Source organism: Platichthys flesus, chromosome 20 (assembly GCF_949316205.1).
Source record: "Platichthys flesus chromosome 20, fPlaFle2.1, whole genome shotgun sequence".
In the NCBI taxonomy this organism is placed as follows: domain Eukaryota; kingdom Metazoa; phylum Chordata; class Actinopteri; order Pleuronectiformes; family Pleuronectidae; genus Platichthys; species Platichthys flesus.
The window spans coordinates 20,529,264-20,557,099 of NC_084964.1; the positions used below are offsets into that span (position 1 = coordinate 20,529,264).

Genomic DNA, 27,836 nt, shown 5'->3' on the forward strand with positions numbered 1-27,836 from the left:
ATCTTCAAAACTCACTTTGACCACAAGAGGCAGAGCTGACTCTACTCACTCAGTCCAGTTTGTGTCTGAAGTGACAGAAGCAGCTGATCTCTGCTGCTGAGGAGGAGTCAGTCATTTCACAGCTTGTGATTGACAGCTGAGACTCGTGATGGACAGCTGACTAACACCGAATAGGTTGAGTGCCCCTCGATACCACGGGCATTTATCACCATGTTCCAAACATTCATCCAACACACGTGTTCATCTGGTTACTCTTCACTTTGCGTTGCTCTGGACACTCACTCACACTCACACTCACACACACACACAGACACACAGGGGTCGGGGGTCGGGGGTCGGGGGTCGGGCCTGGGGAGCCTCGCCCTGATAGGCTCTGGCTCTGCAGCGTCATCCACCCTGTGTAGGTCATTAATTTCAGCCTCTTATTAACAGAGACATGGTGCGGCGGCTCAGAGTGCGGGGGGGGGGGGGGGGGTGTCAGTGGTGTTGTGGTGGTGGTGCAGGGTGTTATGGGTAATGGGGCTACAGATCCATGGAGATAGATAGTTTAATTAAGCATGAGAAAAATTAAGACCCCATTGGCCCGAAGTGAAGAATGAGCTCTGAGGGCAGTGGGAGGTTCACCACTGAGTGTGTGTGTGTGTGTGTGTGTGTGTGTGTGTGTGTGTTTCTTTTATTTAATCGTTTATTTGTTTTTACATTTGAATCCGTTTTACTGGTAATGTCCTTTTAATCTATTTCCCATTATTTCTTTATTTTCTCTGGATTGTTTCACTTTATCTCTTCTTTCATTATCTTTCTCTCGTTCTTTTTTATCAGTTCATCTTTTCATCTCTATCTTTGTTTACCTTTCCTAAAAGGAAACAAAACAACAGATTAACTTCATGAACGTTTAAACTACTAAAAAGAAGGAAAACGTGAAAACTATTTCAGAGCAGCAACTTTTACGAGAGCAAACGATTCCGTGGTTAGCAATGAACAATATTTTGACTCAATGGATGGATGGATGAATGAATGAATGGATGGATGGATGAATGGATGGATGGATTGATGGATGAATGGATGAATGAATGAATGAATGAATTGATGGATGGATGGATGAATGAATGAATGAATGGATGGATGTATGGATGAATGAATGATTGGATGAATGGATGGATGGATGGATGAATGGATGGATGGATGGATGGATGGATGGATGAATGAATGAATGAATGAATGGATGGATGGATGGATGGATGGATGGATGGATGGATGAATGAATGATTGGATGAATGAATGATTGGATGAATGAATGAATGGATGGATGGATGGATGGATGGATGGATGGATGGATGAATGAATGATTGGATGAATGGATGGATGGATGGATGAATGGATGAATCCGTCAGATCGGTCTTGGCCTCCTCGGTCATCACAAACTAATCAGACAGAGGATCCTCTTGTGTGCAGCAGGGTTAGCGTGTCAGTACCCTGGGCACCACTAGGGGGCAGAGCTCCTCAGCAGCACAGGGAATTCAGTCGTCTTGGTTCTGATAACGTGGGATTCCTGTGGAGATGAATCCTGAGACCAGCGGCTGCCACCAGAGTCGTTCTCTCCGTTGTTTCTCCTTCTGAACGTCTCCTCTCTCGCTCGGTGCATCCTCTGGGTTTTCTGCCTTGATTCCTCCAGCGTTTCTTTTCATCCTTCGTCCTTTCATCCTCCTTTTATCCTCCTCTGAAGTTAATCTCTCTATCAGCACCTCCCGCCCCCTCCTTCCTACTCCAGACTTCACATCTCCCATCAAGCGTCCCTCCTTCCTCTTCTCCCTCTCCTCTCCTGGTCCTCTGAAGTCTCTCCGTCCCTGTTTCCTGTTCTTCATGTGGACGCTTCTGGCCGAGGCGTCTTCAGAAGTGAGTAAATGCAGTTTGGAGTTTGTGGATCGGTGGATCCGAGGGGGGGGGGGGGGGGGGGGGGGGTCCTTGGCTCTGTGCTGCTCCACCGGCTGAACGGGAGAAATTAGTTGATTTTGAATTGAAATCCAGAGAGAGATCTCAATATTAAATCAGTAAAATAATTTGGTTCCTGATCTTACAACGATAACGTGTGATCATCAGTGAAGAAGAGGAGGAGAAGAGGAGAAGAAGAGGAGGAGAAGAGGAGGAGAAGGGAAGTGAATCACGAGATGTAAGACGTCAGTTTCCTGGACGATGGAACACGACAGACATCGTGTCAACAGACGCTTGTTGTTTGTTTCCTGTCGGTTATAAAAATACTCTTCACTTGACAGATTCATAATTTTAGACCTCAGCCTTTAGAACAGCATCTGACAACAGAGCAAACCGGCGTCTGGAGATCCGGTTGTTTGCATCGGCTGTGAACTTGTGTGGTTGATCAGCAGCAGCAGAACAAACGTGGATTAACGCCGATGTGTTTAGAGATGTGAGGGATTTAAAGAGAGAGAGAGAGAGAGAGAGAGAGAGAGAGAGAGAGAGAGAGAGAGAGAGAGAGAGAGAGAGTGAGTGGACGAGGACAAAGAGAGGAATCCAGAATCCTCTTCCTGTCTCGAGCCACTGATCTGCTCAATGAGACCCGGCCTTCTTGCACTAATTCTTTTGTTTGGTTATTCCACTGGAGACGTGTTTCCACTGCCCATCGGTTAGCGGTGCCTCGCTGCCTCCGCAGGACACATGAGTGAATCTCATTTCCTTCTCATTGTGTTGCAGTAACTTAAAAACACAGATCTGGAGCCCGAGGCCCTGGAGGAGCTGAGGCTCCGAGCAGCAGCTGGATGTTCTGATGTGATCGAGCTCCGTTACAGACGAGGGTCACTTGTTAGATATCTGAGGCTGTCGGAGTTCGAAAGTGGAGTCGTCAGTAAACCCCAGATTTCCCAGTAGATTTACAGGTTGACCAGTAAACTGCTGATGCAACAGATGAGGCTGCTGCTCATCTTTAAGACCTGCTCGATGTCAAAGCTGCTGAGCTCGTAAAGTAAGAACATTTCAGTTTTATAGGAGCGTTCGAGAGGAACGGCCACAAAACGCCTCTAAAATTAAGAATTAAAATAAGACGTTTTTTTATCTTTTTAAAGATTCAAAGTTCATGATGGGAAAACATTTAAAAGACATTAAGACTGATTCACATGAGAAGCTCGGCTGCAGCACTGAGAACTTGTGTCCATGTGTAACTGCAGTAAACCGGTCAGGAGTGAGGTCACTCAGTAAACAAGGAATTATGGAAACATTTTCAGGCTTATTCCAAATGTGTATTTTAATATCTTATGCATAGAAAATCACAGGATATTTAATTGATTAACTTCATGTCAACCCAAGCTGATTTGATGAATATCACATGGGGCCCAGGACAGAACCGTGGGGAACACCACAAAACAAATCTTTGTTAGATTCAGTTGCAGAAAGATGAACAAGAGCTGAGTCCAACTAAAACAGAGAAAAAGGAGAAAATTAAATCGTAACTGTTTTAGAAACTTGACTCAAGTGAAATTCTGACCTTTAATATGCGTGCGAGTTTTACACATTAAAGAAACTGAATCACATTTTTAAATATTTAGTCTTGTTGTGATTCCTTCTCTTGTTCCTTCTGCTCATTGATGTGAAGCTGAAATCTGAAGTTTGAGTTCACGACATCTTCACATGTTTCTCACGTGTGAATGAAAATCAACTTCTGTGTTCAACCAAAGAACCATGATGAACAGATAATGTCTCATCATATCAGAAGCTGCTGTTTGCTTTTAATTGCATGAATTTGTTGGGGGCAGAGCTCTGATCAGTTTCTGGTCTAATTTGCAGACACACTGTAATTACCCATCATTCATTCTGATCTCGCTCACACAGATTAATATCTTCACATTGTGTTTGAGAAGAAAAGAAGAAGAAGCTTTGTGTCATTATTACACAGCCAATCCAAATGACTGCAGCAGCAGCAGCAGCTGTGTGTTCACACTGTGATGAGTTGTCGTGTTGTGGCGTTTGTGCTCATTACATTGAATAATATTGTTTATATGTATGAGGCGTGCTCCTTATTCAGCTCCATAATGCAGCACATGCAGAGTCTGCTCACCCAGCCCCTCATCTCTGAATCCATCTGTTTACCCGATGAAGTGTCTCCGAGCTGGAGGATGTTTACATCTCCGACAAACCTCCGTGCAGCCGGTTCCTGAACGTGACTCTGGATCTCTGAAACCATCTGCTGCAGCGGAGCAGATCCTTAATGACGGAGCAGAAACTCCACCATCCTCAAGCAGAAGAGGAATCTGCTCTGTTTCTCTGTTATTGATAAAGATCGCACTAATAAGAAGGGAGGGGGGGGGGGGATCTTTGTCTGAATCCCTCTCTAATGGCTTTCCTCTCCTGCCGTCTGGGAGCAGCCGCCCTGTGAGTGTCATTAGGATGCACGGGGAGTCGGAGTGTTGCGCAGGCTTCATTTAGCCGGGATGAGACCATGACTCACTGTGGACTCACAGAGCGGGGGAGTCACGTCGAGCCCGAAGCCTCTCGGCTGCTGAGTGAGTTATCCCAACAGCTAGCGGCGCCGCGTCCCGACGCTCCGGAGCCATTAGGCCCGTTCTGCTGTATTATGCTAATTGGTCCTCGGTGGGTTCGGTGTCGGACTGACTGTGAGTTGGGTCGCTGCTTCTCGGGGCTCATTAACCGAGTGATCACTCTTGTCATGTGGAGGCACGTCAACAGAAGACGAGTCGTGGATCTTTGTTTAAGAGAAGTTCAAACTCTCAGCTGCTCTGGGATGAAAACAACTCTCGTGTTTTTAAATGTTCACTAATCAGTGTTTTTACGACTCGTCCAGAGGAAGTGAGACCTTGAGTTTTATTCTGAAGTTCTGAAACCTTTTGACTTGTATAAACTTTAAACAGTGCAGCTCTGCTCTTCACTGGTTCTTCTTCAGATTTGTTGTAGACCCTCGTCCATCTTTTTCCAGATTTCCATAAATGGCCTGAAGTCTGCCGGAGTCAGACTCATAACTACGGAGTTATGGCCAATTACATTTTTATCTTTCTGTAATGCAGGCGATAAGTTAAAGGCTGTTTCTGTTTTCTAATGAATCCAAGAAGTCGTGTGGTGAAAGGGACTTAGTCTCTGATTTGTCTCCGCGGCTCCAGCTTCTGTTTCCATGTGACTGGCTGCAGTTTAAAGTCGGAGATGAACAAAGTGCAGAACGTGACTCAGCTCGATGTGAAGACACGTGTTTCAAGAGAAGGAAAAGGAAGTTCTCTCTGTTTCTCGGCTCATGAATAATCTGATGAGAGCGATTGGGTTCAGCTCGTCCTCGTGTCCTGTTGACACGTTACACACCTGGGACTGAGAACACATAAACACCTAAAGTCTGCAGAGAAACCCTATGAACCAGTGATTTTCAACCAGTGTGCCGCGGCACACTGGTTGAAAATCACTGCTATAAACCACCGTCCAACCGGTGGCTGCACTGCCCCCTACCATCTCCAGTGGTACTGCTCCTTGTTGCCTGGTCCATGTCTGACAGAAGAAGACAAACACAAACTAAATAACATGTGTACTTAACATTGAGCATATCATACAGTATTTAATTGAATATATTTATTTTGTTTTACTACTTATTTATCTTCTGTCTTTATGTGAAGAACTTTGTGACTTCGTTCTGAGAAAGGTGTCAAATTAAATAAGTTTATTTTCTTAAATAATGAGCCCTCATAGAATCGTTCAGTCCACATCCAGATTTCCAACACGTGTGGAAAGTGATTCATTTTGAGTAAATTGAAGCCGTGAGTTTGATTCCCATCTTCTCTCCAGGCAGAACGAGTCTTGATTTAACTCCAGATCCCAGTGCAGCTTCATTATCTCCACTTTCACACATTTGTCTCATTATCTCATTTATATTTTGTTGCTCCCTTAGTGAAGATGAGTTTTACACGAAGAGGAGAACGTTGCTCCTCACCCTCCTCCTGCTCCTCCTGCTCCTCCTCCGGTTGTTCTAAGCTCGGAGACGTTCAGCCTGAGTTCAGCCAAGTTTGACTCATCAAACATTAAGTGGCAGAGTCGCTGCGACCAGCCAGCTGCTCTCACCGCTTCTTCTCTACCTGGGTTCGCTTCACGCTCCTCTGCCTCCGCATTAACTGGGAGTTTTTTTACCCCCCCCGGTGGTCATAACAAGCGTCTGCCCTTAGGGGCGTCTCTTGACCTTTAAGTCTGGACAGTTGTCCTCCTGCAGAGAGAGTCGGACTCTAACCGGAGGCGAGAGGTTGCTGAGAGGTTTAAACTGTGGTCGCCTGCTCGGGGGAGGGGAGGGGGGGGGGGGGGTCACAGCAGGAGAAGGAACCTGGTTTCAAAGTCTGTTTTTAAAAGGACGATTTATCTTCACATGAATACTCCTGGTTCCAGGTTTAATCTCTTCATATAAAACCAGGATCCTGGTATTTCTATTTTTTTATATCTTCAATCTAACAGAGATCAACAGATCCTGCAGAGCTCCATGTTTTCACCAGAAAGTTAAAGATCACAAATCATTCATCGGTTGATTGGTTGATTGGTTGGTTGATTGGTTGATTGATTGGTTGATTGGTTGATTGATTGGTTGATTGGTTGATTGGTTGGTTGATTGGTTGATTGGTTGGTTGGTTGATTGGTCATTTAGTTTGTTGTCTGATTGATGAACTGGTTTAATGATTTCGTTGGTTGGTTGACTGGTTGGTTGAACTAGAGACTGGTCGTCAAACAGTTTAATAGAATCTTTGTCTTCCAACATGATTCACTGGTCTGTTAGAAGAACGTGTTTCTCCCACTCTTCCCCATCTGCATGCCGAAGTGTCCTTGGCAAGATACTGAACCCCTAAATGGCAAATGGCCCCTCATACATGTTGAGTGTAATAATTGTAAGTTGCTTTGGACAAAAGCGCCAGCAAAATGACATGTAATGTAACTGTACTGATCATGGTCCTAAGACACTAAACCCAGCCCCCCCCCCCCCCCCCCCGTGTGGACCAGCTTCAATCTCTCTGAAAGGAAACATTTCTACTCTTAAGATGTGCATCAGCTAATGTTCCGATTTGCAGGAGCCATAATGCTGCAGCGAGCAGAATTCATAATGAACCAATCTCATAGAAAATGTTCGTACATCACTTCTTTCTCTGATTTATCTGCTCACGACAACTCATTCTCATTTTTAGGCCTGAACTCGCTCAGTGTCCTGAGATTTAACTTCCAGCTCCACAGCTCCACTTCGCACAACTGCTGTGTTTCTCAGATTGGAAAGAAAAGTGTTGTCGCGCTGCACAATGCGGTGCAATTATATTTCTACTCTCCAGGAACATCCATTGTCAGAACAGTTTCATGAGCTCAGGGCGAGAAGAGAATAAACAAGGTTCTTTTTAAGCATCTGAACAAATAAACAGAAACATCCAGCAAACATTTAAATCACCTCATTCTGCTGCAGACAGACTGGAGCTGTGTCAACTGCAGTGTGGCCCCTGGTCTGTCCTCTGTGGCCCCTGGTCTGTCCTCTGTGTCCCCTGGTCTGTCCTCTGTGGCCCCTGGTCTGTCCTCTGTGGCCCCTGGTCTGTCCTCTGTGGCCCCTGGTCTGTCCTCTGTGGCTCCTGGTCTGTCTTCTGTGGCCCCTGGTCCGTCTTCTGTGGCCCCTGCTCTGTCCTCTGTGGCTCCTGGTCTGTCCTCTGTGTCCCCTGGTCTGTCTTCTGTGGCTCCTAGTCTGTCCTCTGTGTCCCCTGGTCTGTCTTCTGTGGCCCCTGGTCCGTCTTCTGTGGCCCCTGCTCTGTCCTCTGTGGCTCCTGGTCTGTCCTCTGTGTCCCCTGGTCTGTCTTCTGTGGCTCCTAGTCTGTCCTCTGTGTCCCCTGGTCTGTCTTCTGTGGCTCCTAGTCTGTCCTCTGTGTCCCCTGGTCTGTCTTCTGTGGCTCCTAGTCTGTCCTCTGTGTCCCCTGGTCTGTCTTCTGTGGCTCCTAGTCTGTCCTCTGTGTCCCCTGGTCTGTCTTCTGTGGCTCCTAGTCTGTCCTCTGTGGCCCCTGGTCTGTCTTCTGTGGCTCCGTACAGGCCCTAATCCATCCTGCTTGAAAGGACAATGTTTTTTAATGGACATATTTTTACAAACTATACATTTTATGCTTCATATGTTGTAAATCTATATGTTATTGTTGTTTGTATTTATTTATATGTTTGTCAGTAGCAAATCTCACTTTTTAAAGATCAGTGTCTGTATATAAAGAGGATATATAGAGATATTTATATTTATATTCATATATATCCTGCAGCCCTGGGTGAAGGTGTAGTTCCAGCCTCTCAGTGTGTGGCCTCTTTAATCATCCCAGGATCTGCTCTCCTCTGGAGTCGGAGACAAAGAGCAGTTTAAAGTTCAGAAGTAGGTCGACACACAGGAACACAAGTGTGTAGCCTGAACACAAGTGTGTAGCCTGAACACAAGTGTGTAGCCTGTCAGGCGCTTCAGCAGATTCATGACAGTGGAGCCTGGAGTCCACAGCAGATCCCAGAGAGGGGTCAGGACATTCTTTAACATCAGCTGCTGCTCGGTGTGTTTTTATCTGTGATCATCATTTATTCATGTTGATGCAGAAGTTGTTTGGATCCTGAAGTTTACGCCTCAGAGACGTTTGAGTCTCAGTTTAATTTAAGAGAAGAAACAAAAGTTTGTCTACGTTTGTGTTTCTGCTCCGTGCTTCCATCAAGTCGTCCACTGGTCTCACCCGCCTCTCTCTCTCTCTCCCCCCCCCCCCCCCCCCCCCCCCAGCCTGTGAGCTCATGAACCAGGGCATCTTGGCGCTGGTGACCTCGACCGGCTGTGCGTCGGCCAGCGCTCTGCAGTCCCTGACGGACGCCATGCACATCCCTCACCTCTACATCCAGAGGAGCAGCGAGGGCTCGCCTCGGACCGCCTGCCACTTCAACCCCAGCCCGGGGGGGCAGCGCTACACGCTGGCAGCCCGGCCGCCGGTCCGCCTCAATGACGTGATGCTGACGCTGGTGGAGGAGCTGCGCTGGCAGAAGTTCATCGTGTTCTACGACATCGAGTACGGTACGTGGGCTCCAGACCGGCTGCTGAGCCGCTCGGCCTGTGGCCTTCACTCTTAAAGTTTTACTGGATGAGAAAGATGCTGAGGTTCCTTTCAACAGGTGGTTGGTTGTTGGTGTTTGACATTTTGATTAGAATTTCACTTTTTACATAAAAGACAGAAAAATATGAATATATTACTTCAGATGAGACACATTCAGAAAACACTAGATCACTCCATCGCTGCAGCTCCTCTTTTCAGCCACTGGTCTCCGTCTCTAAACGTGGGTCTAGAGAGGAAACACTGAACCAACAACCTCCTGGAGACGGAGGTTCAAACATGTGAGAGTTTCTGAAACACGTCTTCTGGAGCAGGTTGTTTCCACAGAGCTGAACGGGTCTAATTAGGAGCTTCACTCAGGTTGAAGTCCATGGAAATGAAATATTCCACATTAGAAAGGAACGGATGAGAGAATTCAGACTGACAGGAATTAAAGAGGATTAGTGTCAACAGCAAAACAAGAGCTACCCGATCATTAATGTAGTCTGATTAGATCCAGAGAGGAGGCTGGAGTTGTGTTTCATGTGGATTAACAAACCAAATCTCTCCTCGGAGACAATTAAGTGTGAATGGAAAATGAAGGAGGAGACCTGGTAATGTCAGGAGGAGCCAGAGGAGGGAGCGGCTCCACTAAAGCTCAATAATCCACAACAAGTCTGTCAGGCTCTCATAACAGTCACATAATAACAGGTCGTGTGAGAATCTGACACGTGTTCTGAACCTCAGCTGTTATTAGTTCTAGTCCCTTCAGACGTGGTTCATTCTCTCTCCTGCTCCTGTGGTCACCTGATGTCAGACGTTTGGTCCGCTCTTCACCTCCTGCAGACATTCACTCTGGAACTCCCTCACTCACACTCGTTCATATTAAACCTTCATAACCTTTGGTCCAGACTCTTGGACTACACACGTGCACTGTGCAGCTAACGTTAGCAACACACCAGCAGCCAGAGGAACACAAAGACACAACTCTTTCTCCAGTGTGATAAGTCACGTGCAGGATCCTCTTGTTCACTGCACCTGTTGTTTCAAACCCTGATTTTCTGCTGGAGGTGAAATCACATGATCTGCTGTTAGAGACAGAGAAACAGAAGGTGCTGGGCTCCAATAACTAATTCCAGTTTGTTCACCTCTCCTGAGCTCAGTGATTCTCTCAGTTTCCTCGTTCAAATTCATTCTGCACCTTCGACCATCAGCCAATGAGACGAAAGGAAACCACGACGCCCTGGAGGCATCAGCTGATCTGAGATCAGCAGCTCACTGACTGAGAACCTGAGGCTTCATCTCTTCACGTGTTTATCCTGTGAAGCAGATTCAAGTCCAACCAGGTCAGAAGCTTTATTTACCATAAAGACCAAAAGTAAAACAAGACAAAGTTTCAAACTTTGGGACTAAAGTGAAATGGAATAAATATGGTTTCATATTCTGAACCTGAATAAAAAGTCTTTGAGAGCGTGATGGACTCTAGATTTTGAAGCCTTGTCTGATGTTTGGATCAGTTGACGGTGGCGGTACACCTCCACCAGGGGGCGCTCAGGAGGTCACCTGACTGCACAGACCTCCTCCAACAGGCTGAGTCCAGACACCCGACGGAGAAAAGTTCAGATGCTTCTCTTTACGATCTCTCACTGATCAAATTAAATGTTTGAGGGAGAGAACAAGCAAACGGGAGATCGATGGAGGAGGGGAAATGTAGAGTTAGCAGAGGAGAGGGAGGAAGAGGAGTAGGAGGAGGAGGAGGAGGAGTAAAAGGAGGAGGGGGAGGAGGAGGGTTCACAGCAGGAGAGCAGCAGAGGAGGATGTCTGAGATTATTAAAGGCCATTAGGGAAGTTATACCCTTCATGGAGCTTTATCAAGTTCTCTCCCGTAATATGATGATATTTGTCGCACCCCCCCCACCCCCCCACCTCACAATATCAACCCCCCATACATATATTTTAGAGACGAAGCATCTGAAGGCACAGTCCTCACACTAATGTATAGTGCTGCTCTCTTATTCCTGCTCTTGCAAATGAGGCTTTTAAGCCTTTGGAAATGTCCTCAAAATGCTAATGGCCGTGTGTAGTTGTGTGTTAATGGTGTCGAGCTGCATCCTCCCGCAGATATATTACAGTCATCTTGTGCTGCGAGGCAGAAAACATCTTACTTATTGCCCTTTTAAAAAATGGAGCAGGAAAAGGTTGCGAGCGGGAGGTTCCAGGAGGATGGAGGAGTAAAGGAGGAGGGAGGTGATCCGACGTGCTCCTTTAATCATCATCACAGCAGAATGACAGACCCGGCCGGTCCGTACAAACCCGGCCAGGCAGCCACAGCCAAAAGCCCATCTGCTCCTCGTGTCCCTCAACAATGAGCCGGTAATCTGAATAAATGGGCCTCCTGCTCGCCTCACACTTCTGATGGCTCTGCTCGTCAAACGGGAGGAGGAGGAGGAGGAGGAGGAGGCCCATGAAGATGAAGAGGAAAGAAACTTATTACTTCAATGTGTTTGTGGATTTTCAGTCGAAGATCTTTTCTTCACTTCATGTGTCAGGAGCTGGTGTTTTTAAAAAGAGACGTGTTTTAACTTCACAAACCAGAATCACCTGAGAGATGGATTCTCTCTCTTGCTTTATTAAAATAACACGATTACAAGGGAAATCAAATTGTTTAGGACTTTTGACCTTAGCAGTTAATCCCTGAGTAAGCTCAATACAACATTAACACAAATTGAACAGCAACACAACGGAAACACAACCACAGTGGAAGTGAGTTATCAATGTGGTCAGTGAGCCGTCCCAGCTGCAGGAATCTGATGCTCGTCTATCTGAGGTGTTACGGTACAGGTGGAGAAAAGAACACACCTGTACCGTAAGACCTCAGATAGACGAGCATCAGATTCATGCGGCTGCAGGAACTCGTTGTGAGTCTCTTTTCACTGAGTTGTGTTTTCACTGAGTTGTGTTTTCACTGAGTTGTGTTTCCATTAATTAAGAAATTCCCTCAAGAAAGCGTGTTGAGAAGAAAGAGACCTCGACTGTGAGCTCTACTTAATTAATAGAATTATACTGAATATGAAAACATGGTCATTGAGGCTAAACTTGGTTAAATTGTTTGAAAACAATGGAAGTGTTGGTTCCTGCAGTTCCTCAGTTCCTGTGGGAACATGAGGACACAGTGTGGCCGATGTGGAGTCTGAACTCTGGGGGGGGGTTCTCCTCTCCAGGTTCAACGTTCCTTCACAGTGAGACGTCTGGACCTTCTGCTCCCAGAGAACGAGTGAAGCAGAGAAGCTCTCGGGTCGTGTCTCACACGGGGGAGATTCCACCTCTTCCCTCTGAGGCAAATAGTTTGTTTTCAATTCCTCTGGGAAACATTCACACACGTTGTTATAAAGCAGTTTGGAATAATTGTAAGAGGCTTGAATGATGATCAGTTTTCTGGCTTTGGAAACGAAGCTCCAGAGAATCTTCCTCGGCTCTGATGTATTTGTTTGGAATCGCTCACTTGGACTGTACCTTAATGAAATCACATTAGCTTGATGGATTTTTGAGTGTAATCGATACGGGATGGTGGCAATTACAAAATAAGAATACAGACAGATGCAAGCATTTAGCTTCTCAGATACTCTTATCCAGAATGATTTAGAGTAAGTGCCTGAGCAGCTGCAGGGCCAGCGTCTGAAGCCTTTTAATAACCGGGCAGGGGACACGAGGACCGGGGGACAACAATGATCCTGCAGCTCCACGTCCTCGGAGCATTGATGCTTCTGTGCAGCCGACATATTCAGATGACTCGGACAAAACCTCTTCTTGTGTTGCCTCCTCCTCTACCTCCCGTCCTCCTCTACCTCCCGTTCTCCTCTACCTCCCGTCCACCTCTACCTCCCGTCCTCCTTTACCTCCCGTCCTCCTCTACGTCCCGTCCTCCTCTACCTCCCGTCCTCCTTTACGTCCTCCTTTACGTGAGGAGACAGAATTAGGGAGCAAAAACTTTCTGATGCTGAATATGGGCAGAATGGATTTTGCAGATTTTTTTATTCTGTTGCACTCGTCTTCAAACATCTGTTATCACGACATGTTTTATACTTTTCTCACCAAAATGTTGAAGAAGAAAGAGAAGAAGTTGAGAGGATCCATTGAGCTGGTTCAGACTCCTCCGTCCTTCGTCCAATCAGCCACCAGCCGGCTCTGAAGGTGTGAACCCCCCCCAGATGATCTGAAATGACCTGCAGATCTTTGTACTGGTGACTCACAGTGGTCCTCACAAAGATAGAAGCATGAGTACAAACACACAGGATTGATTCCAGCCCTCTGGGAGCGTATCAATATGGCCGCCACGGTGCGTGTGTCCACTGAGCGTGACGCAGCAGCTGAGCCGCATCAAAGCTGCAGACTCCAAATGTCACGCAGGCCGACCGCGGCCGGACGCCACGCCCCCCCGCCGGACGCTTGGATGGACAGCCGCGCTGCAGTGCGCTCTGGGAAACGGTGTTTTCATCAACACCCAATCAGAGGCAGCTGTCAGGCGGAACAGAAGAGCGTCCTGGGAAAAAACGCCGATAAAGACGTTTACACAGGGAGTGTGTGTGTGTGTGTGTGTCTGTGTGTGTGAGTATACTGTGCACTTAGTGTGAATATGGTGAGTAAACAAACACACACACCGGCTGAACGAGTTTCCTCTCTCTCTGCCTATCTGCCTGTAACACACACCCCCACTGTGGCCAATAAAATGTAGTGTGTGTCCGTGAAAACCACTTTATGAGGACCCACACACACACTCACACACACAGACTCACACACACACTCACACAGTGTCCTAACCTGACCTTGTCAGAGTGAGAGGGAGGAAAGAAGAAGCTCGTTGTGGAATCATCAGTCTCTGTTAATAAAGCTTGAGACAGACCTGTGGCAGGAGGGGGAGTGGGTCGTCCACTGACCGGGGGGTTAGTGGTTCGATCCCCGGCTCCTCCCCTCTGCGTGCTGAACATTATTTCTAGTAGGACTTGATGGTTGGAGGTGTCGAGGTCCTGCTGACTGCTCGACCAATCCTGAGTCAGTGTCAGCTGTCAATCACCACGTCGCAGCCTGTTTTTATATCATCAGATATCTGATTCAGGAACATGTTACACAGAAGTTTGTCTTCATGATGAGTTGATGCTCGTCATCAGTTTATGACATGTTATTTCAGCTTTCCAGACCTATACTGCCTCCAACCACCAGGGGGCGGCGGCAGGGACTTGGCTTTACTCTGGGAGCCGACATGTAGAGACTTTGTTGGTTCAAATAATCAGAGGAAAAATGCTTTGATCAGATAAGTTCATCAGTTTTGGCCTCTTCAGAGTAAAGTATAAAGATCTGCGTCCTTCAAAGCGTCTGAGTCAAAGTGTTTGTGACAGAGCTGCGTTTCCTCTCAGCTGATTCCAGAGCAGCGATATCTGGTGTTTCCACTCCACCGCTGCTCTGCCGGAACCGTACGGTGCTCTTCTGTTGACATTTTATAAATGTTTCATCACTGACGGGACTGATCTCATGAGCCGGAGCTCTCAGTGGAGCGATCGCCATCGGCAGAAGAGAGCGAGATTCAAACGACAATGAATCAAATATGAAACATCAGAATATCAAGTCAAGTGAATGAGAGGGAGGTGAAAAGGAGCTGAGGAGGAGAAAATAGGAGGATCAGCTCCAGACGGACTGACAGAGAAGAGCTGTGCCTGAGGCTCGTGGCTGTTAGGAGCTTGTTTGCATTCTCAATGTGTTCTGGGTAAAATGTGTGTTTGTGTTGTTCCACTCGCTGCTTCACCCTCGTGTGAACTTGTGCCTGAACAGGATTTAAAGAACCACTCCAGCACTTTGAGTGTCAGAGGGTCGTTAGCATCGAGTGAGACCTGGGAGGAGCTTTGTGGGTCCTGGATGGAGCTTTGTGGGCTCTGGGTGGAGCTTTGTGGGCTCTGGGAGGGGCTCTGTGGGTCCTGGGTGGAGCTTTGTGGGTTCTGGGAGGAGCTTTGTGGGTCCTGGGTGGAGCTTCGTGGGTTCTGGGAGGAGCTTTGTGGGCTCTGGGAGGGGCTCTGTGGGTCCTGGGAGGAGCTTCATGGGTTCTGGGAGGAGCTTTGTGGGTCCTGGATGGAGCTTTGTGGGCTCTGGGAGGGGCTTTGTGGGTCCTGGGTGGAGCTTTGTGGATTCTGGGAGGAGCTTTGTGGGTCCTGGGTGGAGCTTCGTGGGTTCTGGGTGGAGCTTTGTGGTTCCTGGGTGAAGCTTTGTGGGCTCTGGGAGGGGCTTTCTGGGTCCTGGGTGGAGCTTTGTGGGTTATGGGAGGAGCTTTGTGGGCTCTGGGAGGGGCTTTGTGGGTCCTGGGTGGAGCTTCGTGGGTACTGGGTGGAGCTTTGTGGTTCCTGGGTGGAGCTTTGTTGGTTATGGGTGGAGCTCTGTTGGTTCTGGGAGGAGCTTTGTGGGCTCTGGGAGGGGCTCTGTGGGTCCTGGGTGGAGCTTTGTGGGTTCTGGGAGGAGCTTTGTGGGTCCTGGGTGGAGCTTCGTGGGTTCTGGGAGGAGCTTTGTGGGCTCTGGGAGGGGCTCTGTGGGTCCTGGGAGGAGCTTCATGGGTTCTGGGAGGAGCTTTGTGGGTCCTGGATGGAGCTTTGTGGGCTCTGGGAGGGGCTTTGTGGGTCCTGGGTGGAGCTTTGTGGATTCTGGGAGGAGCTTTGTGGGTCCTGGGTGGAGCTTCGTGGGTTCTGGGTGGAGCTTTGTGGTTCCTGGGTGAAGCTTTGTGGGCTCTGGGAGGGGCTTTCTGGGTCCTGGGTGGAGCTTTGTGGGTTATGGGAGGAGCTTTGTGGGCTCTGGGAGGGGCTTTGTGGGTCCTGGGTGGAGCTTCGTGGGTACTGGGTGGAGCTTTGTGGTTCCTGGGTGGAGCTTTGTTGGTTATGGGTGGAGCTCTGTTGGTTCTGGGAGGAGCTTTGTGGGTCCTGAATGGAGCTTTGTGGGTTCTGGGAGGGGCTTTGTGGGTTATGGGAGGAGCTTTGTGGGTTCTGGGAGGAGCTTTGTGGGTTCTGGGAGGAGCTTTGTTGGTTCTGAGACGTTGATGTGTAATCGTTCGATAAAGAGTCTGGAGATGTGGAGCTGTGTTCACGACAGGAAGCCAGCGAGCGTCCAAGAAGAAAGAAGAAACCTTATTTGTCTACGTACACTGGTCATGTGGTGTAAACAGGAAGTAGATTGGCTCCTCTGAAAAGGAAGAGGAGGGATTATACGTTTTCTGCAGGAAACATCTTTGAATTTATTGGTAAATCAGCATCAAACGTTTTGTGTCAAACTACAAATTTAAACTCAAAGAAATTCAGATTGAGAATCTCTGTGAATCTTAACAGAAAAAGAATGAACTGTTTTTCTAGACTAAAATATCTAGAAATATTGGAAAGAGCCTAAAATGAGTTTTAAATGTGGATGAAGTCATGAATCCACAGAATCCTTTGAGAAGTGATTTGTAACCAGGTCTGTCCGTCATTCACCTTTTCCACTTTTTAATGACTAATTAAGTCTAAAGTCACCTCCGTGTCTCCTGTAGGTCTCAGAGGTTTAAAACCTTTCATGTAGTAAAAAGTGTATTATTTTAACAACCTGGTTTCTGCTCATCATCCTTCAAACAGCGTTTTCTATCCCAACCTGAAAACGTCTCCTGTTCGGAGCAGCATCTCAATTCTCTCCTGTTAATCCTCCAAACTGTCAATTCATTATCTCGATGGATGCGTGTCCTCCTCCCGGGAAATGAATTCATCTTATTTTCAGATTAGTGGATTTTTGGCTGCTTCTCAGGAGCAAAAGCAAAGATCAATCACAGGAGAAGGATTCTGGGTAAAGAGGTGAGGAGGAAACTGAAGAAGAAGGAATTAAAGCCTTGTCTCCGATGTGGTTTCTACTCGTGCTTCTGAATTTATGTCCACATATAATTAAGATGTGTGAAGAAAAAGGATTCAGATCCTATTAGTGTGACTCGGACCTGTGAGGGAACTGAACCCTTCAGACCAGTTCGCTGTCAGTTTGAGCTTTTAGTGGGATTTGTCCTCATTGAAAAGCTCAGCGCTGTAACTTGATGATCTTCACATGAAGCTTGTGTCCGTTGTGTAAATGTTTGAATTCCTGTTGTCGTCATGTGTTAATAAGGTTCAGTGCTCCTGTGAGTTGGATTCATGTTGAGAGACACCTGCTGCCTCTTCTGATGTCCTCGCTCTCACTCTGATGTCCTCGCTCTCGCTCTGATGTCCTCGCTCTCGCTCTGATGTCCTCGCTCTCGCTCTGATGTCCTCCCTCTCGCTCTGATGTCCTCGCTCTCGCTCTGATGTCCTCGCTCTCGCTCTGATGTCCTCGCTCTCGCTCTGATGTCCTCGCTCTCGCTCTGATGTCCTCCCTCTCGCTCTGATGTCCTCGCTCTCGCTCTGATGTCCTCCCTCTCGCTCTGATGTCCTCGCTCTCGCTCTGATGTCCTCCCTCTCACTCTGATGTCCTCGCTCTCACTCTGATGTCCTCCCTCTCGCTCTGATGTCCTCGCTCTCACTCTGATGTCCTCCCTCTCGCTCTGATGCCTGCGTTAAGGTCTCCTCTAATTGGCTGCTGATGAGTCGCAGGTGAAAGGCGAGGTCTGGGGGGGGGGGCAGTTGACGCGCTCCTCTTCATACATGTGACTCCACACGTATGATGACCGTCTCCCTCGTTACACTTGCATCTTTCATGTTGTGGAGAATCTGCACATTTCTGTATTTCTGCTGAATCCGAACGATGAAGCAGTAAAAACATGTTGACGGAGTCAGACGGCAGGAGGAGATTCATGTCGTGGAGAAGAGGCGTCATGAGAACCGGGGGGTTGAGGACGTGTCTCTGTTTGTCTCCACGGATTCAGAGTCCGGACACGTTCAGGTGTCTCTGTTGCTATGGTGACACCGGACGTCCACAGCTCCTCTGAATCAGAGACGTCTGAACAGGAACGCAGTATTCTCTTCCTGATTGGTTCTTATCAGTCACATGACTCGACTACCCGGCTGTGAGATGCTCTTATTTAATGCAGCTTGTTGTCTGGAATAATAAATCAAAGTAGATGATTCAGATGAAATAACCCATAAATCAATTTTTCAGGTTTCTGTGAGGAAAATGAAACGAGACCTCGAGACCCGGAGCCTTTCAAAGATGTGTCCATTCACACAGTGTCCCTGTCCAAGGTCCACTTCATGTCTCTGAGAAAAGCCTCATGGACGTTTCATCGCTGCAGCAGATCTGTTCTATCGGTTTCACCTTGTTTATTTAGAGTTGATGAGATAAAGCGATAAAAGAGCGAGTGTCCTCTGAAGGCATAAAAAGAGAGAATTCATCCAGGCGCTGAATCCCCGGCTGCTGATGTTCCCTTTAGTCCACGTCCTAAAAAATATCTGATTATTTCTGTAAATGAATCTTTTAAATGTCCAGAAGGTCCAGATATTAGTCTTCAGTTTGAAACATGAGACCAAACATCACAAACCAACCAGGACTCAGACCTGTGGGTCAAAGTCCTCGTCAGTGAAGCTGGAGTTTTTCTTTCTAAACGATCACAACTGAACTTCTCCGTCATCTCATGATTCTCCTGACCGCCATCAACACCCCCCGGCCTCTGTTTGACCTCTGACCTCCCTGTGGCGGTGCTGACACAAACCTCGACGTGAGCAGATCCAGAGCGACAGGATGAGCAGAGCGACCAGGAGCAGAGGGAGGAGGCAGACGGAGACGTGGCAGGATGTGCTCTCACGCTTCATCTCTTCCTCCTCCTATCGCTCCTTCTTTATTCAGTGACGTGGCTCCGACCACCGATGGAAACCTCAGCTTGGACTCTGCTGCAGCTACACAGTGACCTCTCTGCAACCCTCAGGCAGATGAGGTAGAAATCAATGTGACTGGTGGTAGTTTAGAGAAACATGGCGTCACTCTGGCGTCATTTCTGAGCCTCAGACAACAGCTGATTGGCTGCTGGAGCGACCCCCCCCCCCCCCCCCATGAGGACGAGTTTCTGCTCAGCGTCCCTGTGAGACAGACGAAGGGCCACGAGACAACAAACTCAAACCACTCTCATTAAAAGGAAAATCAAATCAGGGTGAAACCAGCCGCCGGTCGTCACAGCTGTTCAATCTTTAACCAGACAGACCTGAGGCAGCCATTTTGTGTCTGTGACGTCATTTACAACCAGAGTCTGAGCAGAAAGATCCTGAGAGTGAAAAGTCTGAAGGGCTGAAAAGTACAAGGGGTGAAAGTGGAAGAGCAACCAACAGGTTTCAAACACTGGTACCAGTTTGTCCCACTCTGCTCTTCTGCTCATCTCTAAATCGTCAGTGTTGAATTAAACCTACAGAAGGACGAGCTGTGGTGTGTGTGTTTCTGTGTGTGTCTGTGTGTGTGTGTGTGGGTGTGTGCGCAGGGGGGGGGGGCAATGTTCATTACCTGGCATCAGTGTGTGAAGACGAGCACTGGGAGGCTGCAGTGGACAGACGAGGGACATGTGGGACAGGAAGCGTCACACTCGACTCCCGTGAGACTTTAAACATTCACATGCAAATTTATGTAGAGAGCGACCGAGCACTCGTAATGAAGACGAATGTAGAAGCTTGACAACACAGTGGAAACACACACACACACACACACACACACACTGTCATCCAGCTCATCACATTATAAAGAACAATGGAACAATCACACAACGCTGTGTTCAGACTCTCAGCTGAGAAGCCGACTGGGTTCTTCTTCTTCTTCTTGTGAAGCTGCCTGGGGTCAGGAGAGCTTCAGGTTCTTGTCGGGCTCGGTTCCTCTCAGGTTCTGCTGGGTTCAAACAGACGAGTTGATCTCCAGGTAAATCCAGAGGTGAAGCTCTGAGCTTCAGCGTCAGGTGAGTCCTCGCTCGCTCTGGTCCTTGTGCAGCTCGTCTGTTAAAACCTGAAGAGTCTGTGGACCATCACCAGAGCAGTCAGAAGCACGTCCAGAGCAAACAGAAGGGAACCACGTATTAAACCCTGTGGGATCCCAAAGAGAGAGAGTCACATTTCTCTGGAACATGTTTAAAGAAAGTGTTGTTGTTATTTAAAGTGGATGAAGACGAGTTCCTTGATCGTTAGTTTCAGAATTGATGAAGAAGAACTTGGATTGAAACATCTCTACTGTTGTCTGAGAAATCTGGATGAATTTTCGTAAATTCGAGCTCAGTCTTCATTTCCTGAGAGATGTTGAGCGAGTTGCTCACTGTGTCAAACTCATTTTGTAAAGAGAGAGAGTCTATTCTCCTCACACAGTGACTCGATTGTTCCTCCACGCTCAGTGATCGTCGTCACGTGGAGTGAATCCGATGCTTCAGCCTCCGAGGAGCAGGTTCAAGGTTTGTGTTCGGATCACAGATGCGAGTTTGAAGCTAGTGAGCTGGAGGTGGAGAGGGAAACTCTATGGGGGGGACGAGCTGCTCAGCTGGTTCTCGTACGATGTGGGCTCTAAATAATTCAGCCACGTTGAAACAAACATGGAGGTTTCTCCTCCACGGGACTGGACCATATGATGATGTATTATTCTGGAAACTGAGATGATTAGAATGCACGATGTGGCCTCATATCTGTGGTTGTGTTGGAGCATAGCAAGCAGGCGCATGAATCATTAAACAGGACTGTTGGATGGATCCAGTTGATTGTGCACAAGGTGTTTAATTCCCTGGATTAACTGAAGAGCTGCTTCAGTAACAGACTCAACAAACCAGTAAATGATCTCATCCATCAACTTTCTCACCTCAACAAAAACAAAACTCTCCTGGTGGATCTGGATTTTTCCGATGAGCCTCTGAAGTTTGTTCTAGAGTTCGTTCTTCTGTCTGAACTCCAGAGACACTAATGGAACGTTCCACTTATATTCTTGTTCACGTTGAAATCACGTCACAGTTACACGGACTCAGCTGACCCAGTGCACATGCGTGGTCATGTGATCTGTGTTTCCAGGCGTGTTATTATAAAGTGAGTTTGGAGTGGTAGCAGATGGATGAAGACTTGTTCATGCTCAGATAATCAGAACGGACTGTTTACGTCTTCTGGGTCCGGTCCTTCCTCCAGCAGATCAGAGAGGAGCTGTGGAGGTTCGGGTCTCGCTTCAGATCACTTGAGTCAAGAGGAGTGAACATAAAGTTAAAAAGCTGAACAGCACACAGAATAACCAATCAGTGGAGACAAATCACTCCGGCTACTGTCCATTAGTTCAGCAGCAGCAGGAGGAGCTCGGGGGGGGGGGGGGGGGGGGGGGGGTTCTCTCAGGAGGCCTCGCTGCTGCTTACCCACAATCCTCCATCATGGAGCCTGTGGTGAGGACGCTTGATTTTTAAATGTGGACAAACGTCTGTCCAATTATTTTAGAATTTATTCTTATCAGAGTCTGGTACGTCTCCTCCATGTTAGCAGATGGGAATCAATCTTCACTAACAGCACCCGACTCAAACCGACAGAGTTTGGTTCCACTGGGTTCAACTCCATGCTCTTCTACATCTTCTTCATCCTCCATCGTTGGATTCACATCCACCTAAAAGCGATGTAGATACAGAACCCCCCCCCCCCGAGTGGAGAGCGTGATTACCTGCAGCTCACACGTATCCCGCGGCCCACGCAGCCCTGTGGAGGTAATACGTCTTAATATCATTTAATAAATGCATTCAGCAGATATCTGGAGAGCACATTAGAATGAAATTGCTTCTATTTAACATGGTTAGTCCGTCCCGGCTGCTTATCATCTGCACACTGAAGACACACACATTGATCACGGCTAGTTTAGATAAATGGTTTATTCAGGAACGTCTTCAGCTCCATGAAGGAACCAGAGAAGACGAGAGGATCCAACGAGGCCTCGTACGTTTTGTCTCATCACAGAGATGACGACACACTCAGAGGAATCATGATGAGTGAGCGGTCGTATCTTTAATAATCCACCCGTTGGGACCTGGGACCAGAAAACTCTCATAATTAATAATAACAACGCTTCTGTTTGCTGATTGGTCAAAGACAAACAGAAAAACTACCAAAGTTCTCTGATTTAAACCAGTGGAAAATATGTTTTCTCAAATACGTCAGCAGCAAGATTAAAGAGAATCATCATAATATTATTTAAATATTGTCACATAATAAATCTATATGAATAAATTGAACAATCAGCAGTTTAATGTGACAGTTTGCTTTAATTTCCCCCAAAGGAAAAATCAAAGAAGCTGAACGAAGAAATTAAAACGTCATTAGTTAATGAAACAGTTTAGAAAATATTTGATGATGTTGACCTTTAATTTAAGGTTAAATTTTACAACCGATCTGTGATCAGTTCAGGAACCAGCAGAGTCCACGTGGTTAATGAGGCTGCAGTGATGCTCGGGGGGGAATGTGGCAGCTGAGATAAAACCAGGAAAGAGCATCGGACGTAAATCTGCCACAAACAAAGGAACCACTTTTGTTGATTTCCTGCAGCTTCGATGATTCGAAGACGCAACTTCACACACACACAAACACACACACACACACACATACACACACACGGACACACACACATGGAAACACACAAACAGTGCTGGTTTTCCTTCATTTACAAACGTTAATCGAGCTTTGATGTGTGAAGTCGAGTTTGTTGTGTAGAGAAGCGTCTGTGTCCCGGCTGCAGTGCATGATGGGATATTCCGGTGGCGAGGCTGCGTTCACACACAGTCGCAGTGTGAAAGGAGCTAATAATGATGTTTATTAACAATCCTCTGCAGCGCCGGGCGCACTTCATCTTCCTCTGCCTCCACCTGACACACACACACACACACACACACACACAAGTCTTCACCTTGCTCATGATGCTGCTGCAGTGTGCTCATACACACACACACACACACACACACTCATTCTGCTGCATCTAAAGCAGAGTTATACAGTGTCGCTGTGAAGCTTCTATAAACTCAGACTCTGTTAACACCCACAGTAAATAAATACAACCCAACCTCACACAGTCACACAGACACACACACAGTCACACAGACACACACACTCTCACACACAGACACACACACAGATCTCTGCAGTGAGTGGGTTCTTCAGCTCAGCAGATGGCGTGTTGCTCCGCTGGTCAGTTGTTTGGTTGATGAGCTGGTCGGCGTCCGTCAGGCTGCAGCTTCCTTTGCTCTCTGAAGATACAATTCACTGGAAGCGAATGGAAACAGACTTTTCTTATTTTGTGTTTGAGTCCTGAAGCGTTTATGTTCAGCTCACGAGGCGTTTAGACAAGTGGTAACTATGTAAGTGGTCACTTGGTTCATGGGTGCAGATATTCAGTGTCTGATTAAACATTAACATCAGGACTCATCTGGACTCATCTGGACTCATCAGGACTCATCTGGACTCATCAGGAATCATCAGGACTCATCAGGACTCATCTGGATTCATCAGGACTCATGAGGACTCATCAGGACTCATCTGGATTCATCAGGACTCATGCGGACTCATCAGGACTCATCTGGATTCATCAGGACTCATCTGGATTCATCAGGACTCATCAGGACTCATCAGGACTCATCTGGATTCATCAGGACTCATCTGGACTCATCAGGACTCATCTGGACTCATCTGGACTCATCTCATAGTTTCCTGTGGATCTGACGTTTGTCTCCAGATCTCAGGATTTTGAAGAAGTCGTTTTTCACAGGTTTTGTTGTTTTTCCTGTTTTCTGCTGGAACACATTGAATCATGTGATTTCTTCTGTCGAGTTTTTGTTGATTCATTTCACAACAACCCCCCACCCCCCCGCTGTCGGGCTGGAACAGGCTGGTCTATCACGATGTTTGCACAGCGTCATTAGTCCTCAGTGGTTTGAGCTGCGTCTCTGTTTCTGTTCATAAACCAACTCTGAGAACTGGAGATCATTCACACTGTCAGTCCTCTTGGCTGCGAGGCGGGGGGGGGGGGGGGTAAAGCAGGAACCTGGAGGAACCACAGCTCTGCTCACAGATCAGGTTCCTCTCTGGGTTTTAATCCCTCATCTCATTTGGCAGGAGACAAACAGATCGATGAGCAGCCTCAGGTTTCCCTTGAAGAGATAAGAAGGTTTTGGAATTCACAGAAAATGGCTTCAGGGTTATTTAAGGGGGGGGGGGGGGGGCCGTCTGTCGAGTCAACTTTTTTATTGATCATCTTTTTCAAACACGACGTCCAGCTGCCAATTAGAAAGCAGCTTTCACCCAATCATCTTCATCGTCATTAGCAGCCGCTCGTCTTCACCCCACCTGAGGATTCATCATCTTCTGAAAAACACCTATTTATTATTATTAATAGAAAACTCAGTTATAGCGTAAAACTGAATCTTCACACTGTAAATACATCGACGCCTTTAAAGGTTCAAATGAAAAACATCCTACAGGTTTAATCTCAGTAAACAAAGATGGAGGACACGTCTCTGATTCCTCTCACTTTACAAAACTTTAATTAAATTTGATTTGTTTAGAACCGATCATCAGTGACATCATCTCAAGGCTCTTCAGACCGGTAACAAACAGATCAACCTCAAAACCTTTCATTTGAGTTTGGTCCACGTCCCGTCTGCTAACGTGGAGGAGACACTTTGAAGTAAACTTCTGAATAAATCTGCTGCTGTGAAAGTTGAGTGTCTCCAGGTGAGAGGAAGGTCAGTGAAAAGTAAAATGTCAGTCGAGAGCAGTCGCTGCTTGTTGACATTCAAAGATCAGATCCACACCGTGTGGTCTAGCTGAGTGTTCCCGCTGGGGCCCGGTACGTCTGGACAGTTTCTACATACAGTCAATCTGTCCCAAACTAAACCCTCCTCCTCCTCAACGCACTCAGCACCTGATCGTTGACTCAGACGCCTTCTCCACCTCCTCAGAGCGACAGGAAGCTCCACACGGGTTCGATACCCAGGACAGCTCTTCTGAAATGTCACGCAGCTAATAAAAGCTCGACGTGAGAATCCACCATGTAACCAAAAGGTCACGGGTTTGACCCCTGACAGTGGCAGCGGGTCGTGGTCCGAACACATTAACGTTAAAACCAGGAAGAACTTTAGACGTCGAGGAAACAAAGTATTTAAATGTAAAACTGACACAGACGTGTTCATGACGTCCAGGCCACCAGGGGGCGCTCAAGGTGTTTGGCTTTAAGTTCCTGCGCAGTCACGTCTTCCATCTTTATTTACAGTTTCTGGTTTTAAATTTATCTTAAATATAAAATGACTAAGATATCGGTTTTAAAACTAGATGTTTAAATAGGATTAACGTTGGAACCTTCTTCAGATCAATGAAGCTGACTCGACCAATCAGAGCCTTGTACTTCACAATGACCAATCAGATCATGACATCATATCAATAAATCCAGATTGAAAACATTTCTGAAACCCTCAGAATTCATCCTGACCCTGTGAATAAATATTTGAAACACAATCAAACACTTCAGGATGAAATGAGTATCTTCAGCTGTAAACCTCCTGAAGCTGTGAACTCATCAGATGCTTCACGTTGGGTGAAGCTGCAGCGTCACAGTTCATCAGCTGCTTATTAAAACTCATTATCAGCTGTTTCACGCCTGCACTTATTTCCTCACTGATAAAACACAGCAGGACAGAAGACGATAAAAGTCCCAAAACGGATTCTAACGACTCATTTGTGCAGATTAAATAAAGTCAAACGTGGTGAAATGAGTTAAATAATCCACAGGTTGAAATCATAAGGTTTCTTCTGGGTCGTTAGTCAGAAACGTTCAAACAGGAAACCAGAACATGAACCTGGATCCACGTCCAGAATGTTACTCTACAGTTTCATCTCTTTTGACTGTATTTGATCTCATTGATGTACTGTAATCTGATCTCATGTGATTGAACCTAATGTAAAAGACGATTGATGACAGTATGAAACATTCATGATGCGTCTCCTCCACTGAACTGATCAAACATCAACTCTCAAAAAGAAAAGAGGAAAACTAAAGTCAATCGTCCCAACATCGTTTCTCATTATTCAGGACAAACACATTATTTCATCAAATCACTTTTTGTGACACAAAGTTCTGGAGCTGCTTCTGGATTTATAGATTTAAAACTTCCTGGTGAACCAGCCTCCTCCTCCTCCTCCTCCTCCTCCTCCTCCTCCTCGTCCTCGTCCTCGTCCTCCTCCTCCTCCTCCTCCTCCTCCTCCTCCTCCTCCTCCTCTTCCTCCTCCTCCTCCTCCTCCTCCTCCTCATCCCATCAGCCTGGCGCTGTTTACCACAATATATGCATTAGAGAGATTAAAGTGTGGTAAACTGTTATGAATAATGTAGTGTGTAGATTTAATTTAGATGTGTCGGCCCTCGACCACAGGTCGAGCGGCAGCGGCATCCCCCCCCCGGCAGCGGCACCACCCCCCCTTTAACAGCGGAAGTTAGAGTAAGAGCTTTGGAATGTCTCAAACTATATAGAGGCGGGAGGCGGATGTTATTTATGATCACACGCCGCCTCCAATGAGCTGTGATAGGTTTGTGATGGCGGCTGTAAAGTCCCTCGCAGGCCTCTGATTGGCTTCATTTACATTACACCTTGGCAGGCCTGCGGGGGGAGGGGGGGGGGGGGGGGCGAGGAGCGGGGGGGGCAAGGGACGGCACAGTGGTGTGGTTCCTCCAGCCTCATTAGCATTTGATCGGCTCCGTTCATCAGCAGCACTTTGAGCTTGTGAGGAGAAACGTTAAATTACACATCGGCCCGTCAGGGACGGACCTGAGAGGACGAAGGAGACGGAGACGAGCTGAACGTGAAGACACGTCCTGAAGAGACGGAGTGAAGACACGTCCTGAAGAGGCCGCGGGGGGTTTCATGATGATTCACATCGTCTTTGAAAAGACGTGAAGCAGCAGTATCTGGTCTGTACTGCAGCCGGCCACCAGGGGGCAGGAGGAGGTCCACATGTTTCTGGTTTATTTATGTTTATTTAGGTTTGTATTTTATGTAAACAATCTTCATCTTAAACTTCAGAAACCAGAAGTTTCATAGATTTGATAAATACAACAATGGTGATATTGATCAGAAATAAAATATGATTGTTAGCAGCAGTCTGTCTCCGCGGTGACTCGTCTGGCTCCACGGTGATAAAATAGAACATTGTTAAAATCATAAGTTTATTTTTGTCTCGAGCGTCAAACTGAGCAGAGACGTCCTGAAGACACGTCCTGAAGACACGTCCTGCTGCTCACAACAACACAGAGCTAATTGGACATTTGACACTTTAAAGACTTTAATCACTCAGAAATCAGGAGACACGACTTTATTAGAGCTCCTGTTCTCTGGAAACCCGTCTGATTGGTCGGTTCAGGTCTTCACAGCTGCAGGGCTCAGGTCCGACACGTCCTCGTAGGACTCCTGAGGACACGGTTTGTGTGGACACGTTTCTCATTTGGTTGTGAGGACAGAGTTTGATCGGATGTCCTCTGGTTTTCAGTCATACATCGGTTCAAAGCTTCCTGGAATTAAAGCTCCCAAAAGTTTTTATAGGAAACTTTGATATTTGTGAAATGAATGTTGTCTTCATGAGCTCGTTTGATTTCCAGAGTTCAGGTCACAGTCGAGCTTAAGTGTGAAGTTGTGTTGCTTAATGTCAATGTGTGTGTGTGTGTAAGTGTGTGCTCTAACCTTTTACAGTGCAGCGACTGATGGGCGGAAACAAAGATGGAGGGAAGCAAAGACACACACACACACACACAAACACACACACACACACAAAGCAGCTAAATGTTACTCCTGTCATTGGATGTGGATGAAAAGGCTTAATTATTCCT

At 47.0% G+C, this 27,836-nt stretch overlaps 1 protein-coding gene across 2 annotated transcripts in view; it reads left to right on the forward strand.

Annotated features, from left to right (window-relative positions):
* grid1b (glutamate receptor, ionotropic, delta 1b) overlaps positions 1-27,836 on the forward strand; it is a gene marked incomplete in the record, with an annotated part of 244,236 nt that overhangs the window by 151,069 nt on the left and 65,331 nt on the right. For both annotated transcript variants that reach the window (XM_062414339.1, XM_062414340.1), the window contains 1 exon segment: positions 8,747-9,031. In XM_062414339.1, the coding sequence (XP_062270323.1) occupies positions 8,747-9,031 (285 nt within the window).